Source organism: Humulus lupulus, chromosome 4 (genome assembly GCF_963169125.1).
Source record: "Humulus lupulus chromosome 4, drHumLupu1.1, whole genome shotgun sequence".
Lineage (NCBI taxonomy): Eukaryota > Viridiplantae > Streptophyta > Magnoliopsida > Rosales > Cannabaceae > Humulus > Humulus lupulus.
In genome coordinates this window covers 215,183,762-215,199,624 of record NC_084796.1, presented here as the reverse complement: position 1 = coordinate 215,199,624, position 15,863 = coordinate 215,183,762, and the positions used below count along the sequence as shown (strand labels likewise).

The window sequence follows — 15,863 nt, the reverse complement described above, 5'->3', positions numbered from 1 at the left end:
AACAAGACCCCAAAAAGATTATGGGCATATGACCTACTTAGCTAGTAGGACCCCACTAATCTCATGGGCATATGACTTGTTTAGTCTATGGGACCCCAAGTAATAATGGCCATTATAATAAGTGTATGTAATAAGTGTTATGATATGTCTTTATGTTTATTATGAAATTTATGTTTATGACTATGTGTTAGATTTTCCTTGCTGGGCATTAGGCTCATTCCTTTTTGTTTTATGTGCAGGAAAATAGCTTAAGAGGCGGTAAGATTCGTGGACGCTTAGAGAATGTGTATCGATGGTGAATGGAGTCAAGGAGCCGAGCGTTATTCGATTCGAGGATGTAGTTTTGTTTTATGTCTTTTTACATGTATTTTCCGCACTATTTATGTAATGTCTTTTTATTTTAAATTATGTTTTGTTTTTAAGACAATGGGATCCCATATCCTACTTATTTTATGAAAATAACTCTATTTCCACAAGTTTCCAATAAAGTATGGTATTTTCGCAAAAATGTAAGTTTTATGTATAGTTTCGTTAATGGTCCAAAAGTCTAGAGTAGTGGGTCATTACATTATGTTAATTAGGCAGTGTTGAATATCACAAGACTTTTGGATTACTTTTTAGATAATCTTGAATGTATTTTGACACAATTGTTTGGTTATATGTGTTATGAACCATATAATTGGTACTCAAAAATATATTTGTACAATGTTAATGGTGTCTTAAGTATATTAAATGAAGCAGATTTGAATTAAAGAAATAAAAAAAATTATAATGTACAAGTTTATATATTAATAATTCAAGCTTATCCAAATATTAGAATAATACAAAAAATGTGTTATTGTATCTTTTACAATAACATTGGTTTATAAGCATAAAATTATGTTATGTAAACTATTTTCTATAAATGAATATATAATGAGAATTTAAACTTATCTAAATATTAAAATAATACGAAAAATGTGTTATAATATCTATTACAATAATACTTTTTATAAGTAAAGAATTTTGTTATGCAAACTTCATTAAATAACACAAAACATGTGTTAGACTAAAGTGTAGTATAACACAAAAAATGTGTTATACTAAAGTGTAGTATAACACAAATTTATAAGTATTGAAATGTGTTATATAATCGACTATAAATAATATAATTAAACACTTATCTATTTATTAAAATAACACAGAAAGTGTGATATCGTTGACAGTATAATAACACATATGTATAACAATGATAAAGTGTTATGTAAAGTACCCTGACCTACGATAACATAGTCGGTCTTAACACGTCAAAAAGTGTTATGGTATGTTTTGATAACACATTTTTGGTCTTATTAAAAGCATTTTTTCTTGTAGTGCGTAAATTCTTGTTGTGCATAGTACAAAAATCGTTGCATTTGTCAGGGATTTTTAGTGCCGGTAAACACACCTATTAGCGAAAAGGCCAAAATACCTTTTTCGGCACTCTTACGCACATGCAAGAGTTGATGGGAAAAATTCATTAGTAATAGTACTTTTGATGACGCTTATGCACAAGTACTAGCAAAAGGTCCTATCCTAGCACTTTTACATGCTGCCAAAACTTGTGGCGCTGACATTTTACGACGGGGGATGGCATCATAGTGGGCCTTTTCTAGCGCTTTTGTGACCTTTTCCAGGGCTTTTAAGCACCGGTGAAAAGTTTTTCTGTCGGCGGACTATGGTAGCACTGACATAATCTTTATTCCCAGCACGAAAAAAGTACTGGGAACGGGCATCAAGTGAAGGTTTTTGATTCATAACACTTTCATACCTAAACTTTCTTCTTCTTTTTTTTTTTATAGGAAAACCACCAAACATTATGCTTTAGGTGTAGTTGTAGCCACCACCTCCATTAAGTTCCCTTATAGTGCTGATTGGGATGACACACTTGCCACACTTGTCATTCAAAATAAAATATCAATTGATTTTAAAATAATAAAAAACTAATTAAAAATATAATTAAACGCCTAAAATATCTTACAATAAGTTAACAAAATTAAATACAAAACTCAACTAAAAATATTAATTATTTTAAAAAATAAACTAAAACTAAATTTCAAATTAAAATAAAACATTAATTTTTTTTCCATTTTTCTTTAATTTGTTTGAAGTCGAGATCCTACCTGCCCAAATTCCTTCTCGCATGAAGCCCAAATCATGTCTGCCCAGATTTGCCACCAAGCTTACCTCCAAGCTCCACCCAAGATCCAAGTTGTGACCTACCCGCTCCAGCACATAGTGACAGGGCCAAACTTTGGCAAAAAATGAGGCTTTCAATAAATTTAGAGTTTTAGTGAGGGCTTTTATGTTATTGTTTTTATTTATATTAAAATATTAAATTAAAATTTCAAATAAAAAAACTTTGAAGTGGGGCATGAGCCCTCATTGGTCGTACTATCTCCGTCCCTTGCAACACATGGAAGAATAAGAAGAAGAATGGAGAAGAAAGAAGAAGAAAAAGTGAGAATAAGGGGAAAAAGAATGAGAAAAGGAGAATGGTGAGGAAGAAAAAAGTTTAAAATTTTAATTTATTTATATTTAATTTTTTATTTTGGTTTATCTTTATTATTATATTATTTTTTATTAGTTTTATTTATTTTTAATTATTTTTTTTAAAATAATAATTTTTTTTAAAAAATTATGTATTGGACCACTAATTATATGCTGACACCTCTTATCCTAATTAATCAACACTAGTTAAAAGTACTTAATGGAGCTAGTGGCTACGGCTACACTGAAAACATAAATTTGGTAGTTTTTCCTAAAAGAAAAAAATTGGATATAAAAGTGTAATAAAATAAAAGCAACAAGTATTTATGCCGCAACTATCCTTTTTAATAATACATTGTGTGATCAAGATCATTCACTACAACAAAAACCCATTTCCATAACACAAAAATTTAACACTTTTAAAAAAGTATTATAATAGATAAATAAGTATATAAGTGTATGAGGGATTTAATTTTGGCGCCTAATTTTTCCCCACCCCCAAAAATTTCACACTGTCCCAAATATAATCAAATTTTATTTATAAAATAAGTAAATAAAAAAATATAATCTCTTTCTCCAAACTGATCCCCAAATCTCTTTCTCTCTCCCTCCATAACCGATCCCTTTCTTTCTCTTTCGTTTGCTCTCTGCCAACCCCGAACGGATACCCACCGATTGTCGCCGCTGTTCAAGCATCGTTCCCATTTCTCTATAGCTTGTTGCCAACCTTCTACCTTACCCTTTCCCCGTTGCTTGGTGCCAAGAAATTTGGGGCATTTGATAAATAAAATGGGTAAACTTAGTATTGGTAGTGTGTAGCTAGTTTATAAATTTTTAGGTACAAATATACAAAAAAAAAACGTTCTTGAAAACCATAAGAAGTGAGTAACATTAGAGAAAAAAAATAGGAGGCAGAGCAGAGCAACACATGGAAGATTTTGAAAAAAAATTATCAATAGGTGAACCCATGGCCGAAGATGGTAGCCATGGCACCTCCGCCTATGATTCCTCAACAACAATCGTTAATTTGCTTTGTAAATTTCTCGCCGTTCAGCAGCGTCGGGCCGAAGCCTATTCCAACCTCAAAAGGTTTCTCTTTCCTTCTGCTCTTACCATTTTTTTTTCTTTCTGCATCTCATTTTCCGTTCCTTTTTTTGAAGAAGAGATTTCTTTGATACAAGGGATTTTCAGAGTATATGATTTCGGGAAATGAATTTGCCTATCAACAGCTTTGCAGTGACATTACATTGGAGTTCAATAACTGCTCTAAACAAGTTGGTATCCATATTCACATCCCAAAATTTGAAATTCACATATAAATATATATGTTTATATTCTGTATTTAAGTTTGTGAAGCGGGTTTCTGTGTTTTTTTGAGTTCAGGTCATTGAAATGGAGTCCCTATTTCAGAATTCTGAGTACGATCGAGTTGATTTAGCTAAGCTTTTGAGATCTGTTCAAGAACAGGAAAAGCAGAAACTGAATTTGGTAACCAATGCCTCTTTTATTTTTCTTTTTTGCCACTATTATAATACACTCTAAAAATTGCTTGGCTATTTTCTTTGTGGATTTATATCTTAGAACTCTAATACAAGCCTTCCCTTTTCTTATTCTGCCATTTTGAATGTTTTGAAGTTTCGTTTAGAGAGCCATATCGTTTTGCATTATGGTTTTGCCTTTGTATAGGTCCCTTTTCATTATTATTTATTCCCAGTGTATGTGTGACACCAAGGCTCCGTTTACTAATTTAAATGAAAATAATTATCGAAGATGATAATCATTGGAAAGAATAGTTTAAGTAAAAACCCTTCTTGGATAAGAGCAAGGTGCATGCATATTTGATATTTTTAAAAAGCCTTCTTGTGGCTGAAAATAATTTAAAGCTAATAGTCTTGAGTCAAGTGCCAATTAGAAATTTTTGTATGATTCACTAATGAGATGTATAGTTGATTTACCTGATAGATCATTAGAAATGGACATTTGTTAAGACTCTTATTTTTTCTTTTTCCCAAAAAGCATGCTAAATAGTAAAATTAAATCGGCCAATTATGAGTTATGTGGATGATTTTGTGATAGAAAGGATTCTTTACAAAGGCTGTTGATTTAAAAGCCGAAAGCTTGTTTATTAGTTACTATAGAGAGATTACTGATAAACTGATGATCATTCTATGTGCTTGAGAAGCAGATTATGGAGCAACTCTAGCATTTAAGAAATCTTGTTCCTGATGTTATTGTTGAAATTAAGTCAATCTAGTTGTCCATACGTGAAGAATTTTTTTGCATTGAATAGTTTATTGAGGAAAAATGAGAGTAACAAAAGACCAATATAATAAGCATGAAGGTGTTTTCTTATTTCTACTCGTGAGGGGTACCTTTGGTTTGTATTGTTCAATCCAATATCTGGTAAATCAAATTAGTAAAAAGATTGTTTACTTTTGTTGATATTGGATAGTCAAAAGTCCTTTCCCTTAGTTTGAATCATTTAGCTGAGTTTCCTTGGGGACCGTAAGTTCATGTAAGATAATGATTTGGAAGCAGCATGGAAAAATTGTGTAACAATAGAGATGACTAACCATAAACGATCTCTAAACTGCTTAGACAGTACACATACATAAATTTACAGTTATTTCAATGATTATTTTTCCTTTTCTGCTAGGATTGTTCTTTTTATTTCACGAGTTTAAATAGAAGCTATTGTTCTCTTTAAAAAAATGTCATGTTTACAGAGGATAATTGTTGATCTTATGGCTATAGCAGAGTGATTTCTTTTGCATTTTCAATTCTTTAAGATGACTCTGCATTCATCAACCAGCCTTCTAGAATAGTAACCTTGTATGCAAATGGAATCTTATATGTTGTTTCTTGTAACTCAATTTTTCCATAATTTACTCTTGCCCGGCTAACATTAAATTATTTTACTTTTAAAGACGGTCACATTACAGGTACTAAAGAAGGCTGGTCGGCCATCAGAACGTTTGGTGAGCCATGCGGATTGCAAATTTGAGAAACCAATGGAGCATGAGTGTGTGCATGTCCATGAGATTACAGAAGCTGTTGGGACTGAAGAGGCAGAAGCAGATGCCATGTATGATAAAGAACTGAAGGAGGCCATTAGAGGATTACAGGATGTTGTGATTGCTATAAACGAGCATTTGGAAGAGGTCAGATATGAAGTTGTGGCCCTTGAATCTGAATGAGTTAATTTCATTTTTTGATTGCTTAAGGAGATAGTCTCATAGTTGCCAAACCAGCCCTGCAAAAATGTAACAGCTAGAAAAACGTATAATTTGATAATAACTATAAAGATGGTATTATTTTTGTGACGGTTTTGCTATTCCCTATCCAATATTTGCTGTTTTACATGGTTCTCTGTAGCTCCAACTGTAAACAGCCCAATTTCCGTTCAATTGATTTATGAAATGGATGAGTAGATTTGAATGGTGGGATAAGCATGGGTTTGGATCCAATAGTTTTTGGCAAAAACGAATAGAAATTGTCGTGGGTATATTTTATACTTTAGTTCAATTTATGCGACTATTCTTTTATACCTAAATAAATAGCCTTAGTATGTCATTTTTTGCACTTGTTATACCCATAAATTATACTAATAATTCTAGACTAACTAGCTTTAGTTAGATTGTATGTAACTTTTTATGACAAGAGTATTCAATTTGACAATATCAGTGGATATACCAGTATATATGACATAATCATTTTTTTAAAACACAAACACACTCTTATACTATGCTTATTGTAGTTTTATGCGTAGTCTCTACTAAAAATTTATAATATTTGTAAGATATAACACTTAATAATGTCATCATTGGCACATACAATAAGCGAGTAACACTATAAATAAAGCTATTTTGTGATAATATTAATTAGTAATGATATATGCACTGTAGTAGTAATTTTAATATAACAATTATCATTTTAAATAAATAAATGTGATTCGTAGTGGTTGTAAGCTAAGCATTTATTTTCGTCAATTTTCTTTTCCAAAACCCCTCATTTATATGGGTGGGTTGTTCTGTACAGAGACAATATCATATTTATAATTTTTAGTCATTATATTTTGGATTTGTTTTTTGCTCAATCTCAAGATGAAGCTTAGCTCAAAGCCTCACTTTGAATCTCTCTAAATTTGTCTTATTTAGTCCAGTAAACAAACTCGTGACACATCCTTGGCACTAAAGTGATGGACAAAAACAAGCAGTTGATTATTTTCTCTTTGGGTAAGCTATAATTCTCTCTCACTGTCTATAATTTTGTGGATTTTAATTATTAGCATATTTATTCAATTGATCTTTCTTTTTTACATAATGCAATCGATGTGTTTGTGAAAAATTCCCTGAGGGTAGCTAGCATAGTGAAATCTACATATATGTTTGTCTCCATAATGCACTCGATGTGTTGAATGTTAAAAAGCTATGTTTTTTAATTTTTTAATATATTTTTTCTTATATAATTTTTTCACCAATTGGATGCTGGTGGAAAACTATTGCATAAATTGGATACTAAGCTTGCAGTTAGCTCTTCTGGGGAGGGTGAACTCGCCAGCCTTATTCAACTGTAAGGTTATGTCAAACCTCGTTAGTTTATTAATAATCAAAACAAACTATGTGAAGTTTTGAAGAAAGAGAAAGAGAAAATTGATTAGACAAATGGCCATCCTTGTAGAGATAAAAGGATATGAGTGTTCTTTGGACACAATACTAGTTTCATTTTTGGAGAACAAAAGCTTTCTGCAAAGGTTTTCTTTCCCCAAATACCAACAAGAAACCGTAAATATTAATGATTGAATGTCATATTTGTTTATTTATTTTTCATATAATGAGCTTACTTTTGTCACATTATCTATAGATTATACATTAAACAACCTCCCTCAACAGTCTCTGGATATGATGATGAGGTGGAATGGGCAGAATACAAAATCAAAGAAACTAATATGTTTACTGTAGACAAATATCAACATGTGAGGTTTTCCAACACTTCAGAGCTGTAGATTTCACTTTATAATTTGATGTTTTTCCATGGAGATATAGCTTATAGCATATTTATTTTATCGCTAGCATAGTATGGGAGTTTGAGTTTCTGCATTTTCCCTCTTGTCATGTATGGTTTTAACCCATGATGAGGGTAGCTCCATAGTTTGTTGCCTTGAGGTTTGGAGTTTTAACCCATCAATTCCTTCTAAAGATTTCATTGTCTAGAAAATGTGTAGATTGTCTTGAACTTCTTAATTTTACTTTGATATGCAGAAGCATGATGGTTATCCATTAAGGTCAATGGTTGACTTTGCAAGCGACATAGATGGGTCTTCGATTTTAGCTGTTAGTAGCTTGGCGTTTCATTCAAAGGTTTCACTTCTCACTTTGAATGTTTGATTATTTTATTTCTTTAAATTTGAGTAACTTTAAAGCGACACTCTACGATGATTAGTTTTTTATGAAATTGCAAGAGCATGTTTTGTACAGTCACCTGAAGCGTATGTGGATTCTAATTAGAGGAAATAGTCTAAATACAATAGTTTATTATTCAAAATGTAAAAAGTGCAAATAACTGTGACCAAAATTATTTATAGAACATAACTGTAAAATTCTCTTTTTGGATATTGTGTAGTCTTGGTTTCTGCCATTTTGGTTTCATTTTTTTGTGCTAGTGAATTCATCCAAGACTAGCTTCCACATACTACCATGGTATAAAGTAGTTTAAATAGACAGGGAAAATGTATGGCTAATTATTTTAGCAAAATCATAATATGGTTAGAAAGTTTAGATATCACATTGTAGGTAGGAGGTTCAGAGTATGGTCAATTATTTTAGCAAAATCATAACAATTTTTATTCTTTGTTTTACATGCATTCCTGGTTTGATTTAAAGTTTAAAAAATGCGAGTTTTATTGATATTCTCATTACTCAAGAATGAGAAAAAAAAATCATAAATGGTTGACTTACAATTCCCTTACCCTGATTAATATTTTCATGGATTTGTGAGAAAGCTTTCTGCCTCACAGGTATTTCTTAGAAGTAACTATCCTTTACTTATTCCTCTCGAGACAGGTTTATATCAAAGACCAATCAATTTGACATTTGGTTCTTATTTTTTTTTTGGAAGTTTCTATGTTGTGGTGGCTTCTGTTTTGGGCAATTGGGAAAGTGAAATTTAGCATCCCTCATTTGAATACAATTATTTTTCTACCTGTGTAGACTGTGGAGAGTAGATTTTGATTTCTGGCATATTAGGTTATTACTACCATACCATCAACTTGGCAGATGTTGATAATTTTGGGACAATGGTTTAGTTTTTAAAATGATATATGTGAGCTATACAATGGTAAATGTAATTTGATTTTCAAAATATGTGTATGTGTTTGTATGTGTTACTGCTAATGAGGCTACTATTGCTGAAATATCTTGTCCAAATGTTTCTTGTGTGTAGTTAATTTAGTAATACTTTGAATTGAGATGTCATGTTTTATTACGTATAGTGGTGGAGGAGATTAAAGAATGTTTCATTGTAGAAATACCCAGCTTGCTTTAGAAGATGTTTTAGTCTTTTAACAAGCACCATTCTGAAGAGTAGTTGGACATGATCTTGTGCTTAGATGAGTTTTTGTTGACCCTCTAGTGTCATCTGTGGTCTTTAAGCATTCCTCTATGAATTGTATATTTGATCAATTTCCCACTTTAAAACTCAGTGCCCTTTTTCACTTTGATAAGTTTGACTCTTTTATTTTTATTTTTATGCATGACTTTGAATATCTTCTAAGTAACTAGTATGTATATTTTGAATATCTTCGAATGAGTAAAGGAGTATGGTTTGTGAGAAGCTAGATGTGCTTAGATAATACTATTCTCACCATGTTTGGAGTGCTAGAGTGATTCTTTACATTCTGTTAAGTGGAGTGCCTCCATTTTGGGCTGGTAGGATTTTTAAAGATGCTTCTTGTTAGTCATTGTTGTATTTAGTAACTGTGTTTCTATTTGTGTCTCTGTATGTGTATTTTGTGACCTTTTTTCTTTCCCCTTGGTTTCAATAGCGAGCGACCAAGGGATATTTGAAGAAGTATTACATGGTGACCTAGACTTTTCAACAGACCCATGGCCTAGTATTTCTGAAGGTGCCAAAGATTTAGTAAGGAAAATGCTTATTCGAGATCCCAAAAGGCGGATATCTGCACATGATGTTTTGTGTGAGTTTCTGTCACTGGTTTGCTTTCATAATTACAATTTTTGTGTTTGACCTGTGTTGCTACTGAAATTAAAGGGTTGCAATTATTGTTGAGCAAAGCTTTTTGGAAAAGCATCTGTTATTCATTTCAACTGCTTTATAAATGATTATTCTCATCATTTTTGTTCAACAATTGTCATAATTTTTGGCTTATGTATAATTCTATATCAAGGTGTTCTTAAGCACAACATTCTGTTTGCACCGATGACCTTTTGTTTATATGTCTCGCAGGCCATCCCTGGGTTCGAGTTGGTGGTGTGGCTCCTGACAAGCCTCTCGATTCTGCAATATTAAGTCGATTGAAGCAATTCTCTGCAATGAACAAGCTCAAGAAAATGGCTATTAGAGTAAGTCACTTTATGTATTAAATAAGTGAATGGTTTGAAGCAAAATAATTGATAGTCATATACCTAAATTAAATTAATAGATGACTTGTAATTATTCAACTCATTTCTTTCCCCTTTTTTTGGCAGGTAATTGCAGAGAGCTTATCTGAAGAAGAAATTGCTGGCCTAAAAGAAATGTTCAAAATGATAGACACTGATAGTAGTGGTCAAATCACTTTTGAAGAACTTAAGGCTGGTTTGAAAAGATTCGGAGCTAATTTTAAGGAATCTGAAATTTATGATTTAATGCAAGCAGTAAGTTCATATATGTTTAAAGATGATTCTATGCACCTAAACTATTATAAATGGGATATCCTTGTTCTTTTTATTAAGATTCCAAATGAAGAGGCTGAAAAAACTGTGCTTCTCCCATAGCTAAGTATATATTAAAAGATGATTCTAAACACCTAAACTATTGAGAAGCTCTCCCTTTGGTACCCTAAACGTCAGAATATATTGTTTTTGTCTTTAAAACTTTTCCACTTTAGCCCCTGAACACACATGTTAGATTTAATTTAAGGGCGCAGCTGTAATTTCATACAGAACTTAATATTTAGTATTGATCTCTAAGCCTTTTAAAAGCGTCATTTTATATTTTACCATTAATGTTAATAAGGACTATTGGGAACACTTTTAAAAAATTTAGGATCAAAATGAAAAGATTTAAATCTAGGACTAAAAAAGATTTTCCCTGTAGTTTGGATCGATATGCTAGTCTATCATGGCATAGATTTTTAAGATTAGATATACACTAGTATGGACTATGGGTTTCCTTTTTAGTTCCTTTTTCCTTATAATGCTCTATGGGCTTTGTATGGTTTCAACTTTAAACCAAGCACCAAGAGGTTGAAAATCTGTTCAATCTTGATTATATATGTTTTGTTTATATAAAAAATCCTTATATGTGACAATTTGCTTTACTATTGTTCTATTTCTAAATTACTTCAAAAGATATTTCACCTTTGGTGACAAATCTCAGCAGGAAATCATTGAAATTGAAATATTATTCTTTCATCATAAGAAATGAGATTACTCACCTTTTAATATGCTATTCTCTTCTTCAATTATGGTGATCACTCAAGGATATGATAGAGAACTAATTCATAAATTGTTTGGAGAATAGTACATTAGATATTCTTAGTTTAACTTATTTACTGATTTGCAGGCAGATGTAGATAACAGTGGAACAATTGATTATGGAGAGTTTGTAGCAGCCACTTTGCATTTAAACAAAATTGAGAGAGAAGATCATTTGTTCACAGCATTTTCCTACTTCGATAAAGATGGAAGTGGCTACATTACTCAAGACGAGCTTCAACATGCTTGCGAGGAGTTTGGTGTAGAGGACATCCGCCTAGAAGAAATGATGCAAGAAGTTGATCAGGATAATGTGAGTATTTCTCTGATGATTATTCAGTTACTGCACCAATTGAATGGCTGTAAATTAAAATTCAGAGATTTAAAGAGTTGTTTTCCTTGCATAGGGCATATGATCATTCAAATTTTATTTTGAGCCATTAGTTGTTTTGTTTTGCAAATATCAAGATGGACTCATTAGAATTTAAGATCTTGTTTCTATGGTTGAATTTACTTTTTCTTGAATTGCTACTGCTAGTGTGAATTTGGCTTAAACATCTTACTGTCTACTAAAATGTAACCTGCATTCTTTCAAGACTTGCATTTGTTTTCTGTGATTCATGGTTGAATTCAATATGGCTATCACTTCTATTTGTTTCATCTCCAAGACCTTACTGTTTCTCCCACATTTTTTTTCTCCGTGCAGGATGGGCGCATAGATTATAACGAGTTCGTGGCGATGATGCAGAAAGGAACTATTGGTGTTGAAAGTAGTAACTTTTCACTATGTTGAATATTTAAGACTCCTTGAATACGTAAAGAACATTTTGTTGTTGATGACAGTGTTGAATGTTTTAAACTAATTTGTGGATTGTTAATACAATGTTGAATGTTTTTACTTTTTGTTATTTGAAAATCAAGTTCATTTGATGATGCTAGTATATATTAGAAAGTTAATTTTAATTATATAAAAAAATTAAAATATAATGGAATAAATTAGTGTTATAATACGAAAATTGTGTTATAATATCTATTACAATAACACTTTTTATGCAAAGAATTATGTTATGCAAACTTCATTATATAACACAAATAATGTGTTATACTAAAGTGTAGTATAACACAAAAAATGTGTTATACTAAAGTGTAGTATAACACAAAAAAAAGTGTTATACTAAAGTGTAGTATAACACAAATTTATAAGTATTGAAATGTGTTATATAATCGACTATAAATAACATCATTAAACACTTATCTATTTATTAAAATAACACAGAAATTGTGTTATCATTGACAGTATAATAACAATTCTGTATAACAATGATAAAGTGTTATGTAAAGTACCCTGACCTACGATAATATAGTCGGTCTTAACACATCAAAAAGTGTTATGGTATGTTTTGATAACACATTTTCGGTGTTATTAAAAACATTTTTTCTTGTAGTGATTGATTTTATTTCTAGTTTTGAGGACTGCTATTCAAAAGTTAATTGAATATTGTTGTGGAGCATTATATCGGGTGTCCACCATCATTTGATCGGGTATTCTGTGATTGGTTGAATCCACATATATTCTCGTTTAAAATAGTCAATTTAACCCACAATTATAAAATATCAAAGGTCACCATATATTGCCCTATGTCAATACAAGTTAATTAATTATAGCTTCTCCTCTTACTCTTTATTATATATTAACCAGCAACAATATAATAGAGGAAACTGGAACACTAATAATTAATTTCGAAATCCATTAATTTATTGAAGAAAAAAAACTCATATTATTCGTATAAGATATTATATATTGTTTGACAATGTAATCAAACATGCATGATCAACATTATTTATTCTTATCTTTAACAATATTTCTGTAATATATAAATCCTTTTTTTCTTATACAATAATAATCTCTCATGGGCAGAAAGTGATGAGATAGTTAGGTCCACCGAAGCAAGTAAAGGTGCTGGTCTTATCATCATAAGCGTAGCTGTAAGCTTCAGGGCATTGATCCTTGAAGAATTTAGAAAATTCACTCGGAGGACATGTCTCTGGCTTATCATGAGCCCCTCTACAACAGTACTTGTCCTCGTTGAACTTGGTGCAAGCGCTCAGACACCCAACGACGTCGTTTCCAGATTTCAACTGGAGCTGAGCCGGGCAGGCGGCGTTGATGTTGGCCGGGCACGATGACTGCTTGCATTCACCTCTACCACCTTGTGGCACAACCGAGGCGGGAATGTTGAACCCGTCCACGTTGCTCACGTCGTAGAAATCTTGTCCTCCGCTTCCTTCGACGGTCAGTTCGATCAGAGTGGCCGGAGGAGCTCCGCCTGCACCGTTGCACTCCACCCTACCGGATCCACAGTCGCCGGAGGCGCACTTGAACCTACCGGATGCGTCGGTCGAGCAACGATCTCGGCCCCAGAAACGGCCGGTCCAACGTCCCCCTGGGATGTCCACGGAACGGCTAGCGCCGGGTGCTAACTCGAAACCGGTTGTTGAGAGTTGAGGTTTCTGGTCGCCGGTTAGGGTTGCTGGCCAGATGGGTCTTTGGCAGTTGTTTTTCATGGTGATGGTAGTCGCATTTGCCCCTGTAATATTCATGCAATGCACCATTAAAATATATAGTTACGAAACTTTAAAATTACGTGTGGTCAATTATATTATCTATATATCCTTATATACATATACATATATAGTTGTTCTTGATTGCTATAATTTATAACTTTTATCTCATATATTAGTATGTGTGTACGTTAAAATTACTAGTAGACTTTATGATCGATCAGTTTTTACTTTTTGTAAACCATGGCTTAAACTCTCTACAGCGTTGTCAGATATATGATTGTCTCACTTTGCGGATGAATTCCATTTTCAGCATAACCATCTCGTCTAATCCATAATGATAGTTAATTATATAATTTGAATATATAAAACTAAACCAATATTACACAAAATCTAATACATCAAACTAATCCAATAATACATAAGGGTATTTGTCACCAAACCAAACAAAATCCAAATGTTATAACGCATAATTAAATAGAGCTGTTTTAAGTCTTGTGATACAAATATATATATATATATATCTCCTGTATATAAAAATTGGGTATATAAATGAAATTTTAAGTTATAACGGTTTGTTATAAATATTTAATAAAATATACATTTAAAACTAACTTAAAAATATATATTTATCTATTATATTTATATAAATTCAAATATTATAAAAATATTTAATGCAAGACTAAATAATTAATAATTATATTAATATAAATTTAAATATTATTATGATAATACTAATTTTTTAATAATTATATTAATATGAATTCAAATATTATAAAATATTATTATTGTAATAATATTTAATGCAAGACTATACATTTAATACTTATATTAATATAAATTTAAATATTTAAAATATCATTATAATAATATATAATACATAATCTTAATTTTTATTAAAAATTTATCATTTATGTTTAAAAATACTATTATATTATATATATTTAAAAAATCATACATTTTGTTTGGTTTAATTTTGCATTCAATATGTTTAAGTCATTCTTTTATATATAATATTATTTATTTATTTAAAATTTATACTATAATGATACAATTTTAATAAATATAATTAATAAATTTTTAAATAAAACTAAGAAAAGGTGTATTTTAGTAACTTGAATGTTGAATATATATATCTGTGTTTCAAGAAATATATATATATATTTATATATATAAACACAATTTCTAAGTATGTGCTACATTTTAAGCTAGAGAACCTGGTCAAGCAATGTACATAGGAGAATGAGCAAAAGAAAACAGAGAATAGATAGTTTCCTATTATCATTACCTGCAACAATGAAGAGAGTTAAAGTGAGACTAAAGAGCACTTGAGTATTCATAGTGGCAGAATTTAGAGAACACTACTTAGTATTTCTTTGTTTGATAATAAGGTGTGAGAATGAGTTTTGATTGAATTAGGAGAAAGTAAGGGGTGGTACTTATAGGCTTAATGAGCACTTGAGTTATTGGTATTTTAATTTTGTTATTTTGTAAAGTTATGTTGCGGGTCTAAGTTGCTGTCTCGTTATTGAAGATAATGACAAACATTGTAACATAACAACACATCTATTCACATTTCAGGTAAGTGACAATTTTATCGTCAATTATGAGCTATGATTACGTAGTTTACTCTGCAAAAATACAAAGTCTGATCAATTTAAAACATTCACGCCATCAATGTTATCTGTTATATTATCTCATAAGTGGTGAATATGAGAGGGAGAATTTTCCACTGAAATTGATTTTGCATCGTGCCACTTAAACCTCATAATTATTATTATTTACACATCTCTTTCTTCATTCGACTTATCTTTCTAGATAAATCCCTATACAATATTGCATTCTAAAATTTCCTCTAAAACACCTTATGATTTTATTTAATATAAAACTACTTATTAGAAAAATAAGTTTAAAAATATAAATTTTCCATCCTATAAATTGCTGTGTTATACATAAAGAAGTTTTGAGCACTCCTCAACAGCTAAAACAGAAGTTATTTTTTAAAACTTAAATTAATAATCAAACTCTATATTTAATTTTATTATGTTGAACATGAATTCAAAATAAATAAACTTAAATAATACTATAATTATAAAA

The 15,863-nt window shown here is 31.0% G+C and overlaps 3 protein-coding genes across 4 annotated transcripts; 2 read left to right on the top strand and 1 right to left on the bottom strand.

Annotated features, from left to right (window-relative positions):
- The first annotated feature begins 3,239 nt into the window (after positions 1-3,239).
- Positions 3,240-12,102, top strand: LOC133831201 (calcium-dependent protein kinase 1-like). Of its 2 annotated transcripts, none has more exons than XM_062261405.1 (10): positions 3,240-3,782; positions 3,887-3,996; positions 5,451-5,669; positions 6,666-6,743; positions 7,770-7,868; positions 9,551-9,703; positions 9,973-10,088; positions 10,215-10,382; positions 11,293-11,517; positions 11,911-12,102. In XM_062261405.1, exons 6-10 carry the CDS (start codon positions 9,655-9,657, stop codon positions 11,995-11,997), a joined length of 645 nt encoding a protein of 214 aa, XP_062117389.1. In that variant the 5' UTR covers positions 3,240-3,782; positions 3,887-3,996; positions 5,451-5,669; positions 6,666-6,743; positions 7,770-7,868; positions 9,551-9,654; the 3' UTR covers positions 11,998-12,102. The 2 variants fall into 2 exon arrangements, with proteins under 2 accessions (XP_062117389.1, XP_062117388.1); XM_062261404.1 differs by having other exon boundaries at positions 3,240-3,786.
- Positions 3,476-5,705, top strand: LOC133832879 (uncharacterized). Its single transcript, XM_062263160.1, has 4 exons — positions 3,476-3,700; positions 3,892-3,996; positions 4,090-4,188; positions 5,451-5,705. Exons 1-4 carry the CDS (start codon positions 3,476-3,478, stop codon positions 5,703-5,705), a joined length of 684 nt encoding a protein of 227 aa, XP_062119144.1.
- Positions 12,103-12,982: 880 nt separating the features above from the next.
- On the bottom strand, positions 12,983-15,206 carry LOC133831200 (thaumatin-like protein 1b). Its single transcript, XM_062261403.1, has 2 exons — positions 15,055-15,206; positions 12,983-13,792 (listed from the first exon to the last, which is right to left on the bottom strand). The coding sequence occupies exons 1-2, from the start codon at positions 15,104-15,106 to the stop codon at positions 13,113-13,115; spliced, it is 732 nt and encodes a 243-aa protein (XP_062117387.1). The 5' UTR covers positions 15,107-15,206; the 3' UTR covers positions 12,983-13,112.
- Between the last annotated feature and the right edge of the window lie 657 nt (positions 15,207-15,863).

Coding starts and splice junctions, on each gene's coding strand:
- LOC133831200 (XM_062261403.1), bottom strand. CDS start 15,106: ATGAATACTCAAGTGCTCTTTAGTCTCACTTTAACTCTCTTCATTGTT. Junction 13,793..15,054: donor AACTCTCTTCATTGTTGCAG/GTAATGATAATA, acceptor TGAATATTACAG/GGGCAAATGCGACTACCATC.
- LOC133832879 (XM_062263160.1), top strand. CDS start 3,476: ATGGCCGAAGATGGTAGCCATGGCACCTCCGCCTATGATTCCTCAACA. Junction 3,701..3,891: donor TGATACAAGGGATTTTCAGA/GTATATGATTTC, acceptor TTTTGAGTTCAG/GTCATTGAAATGGAGTCCCT. Junction 4,189..5,450: donor TGCATTATGGTTTTGCCTTT/GTATAGGTCCCT, acceptor GTCACATTACAG/GTACTAAAGAAGGCTGGTCG.
- LOC133831201 (XM_062261405.1), top strand. CDS start 9,655: ATGCTTATTCGAGATCCCAAAAGGCGGATATCTGCACATGATGTTTTG. Junction 10,089..10,214: donor TCAAGAAAATGGCTATTAGA/GTAAGTCACTTT, acceptor TTTTTTTGGCAG/GTAATTGCAGAGAGCTTATC. Junction 11,518..11,910: donor AAGAAGTTGATCAGGATAAT/GTGAGTATTTCT, acceptor TTCTCCGTGCAG/GATGGGCGCATAGATTATAA.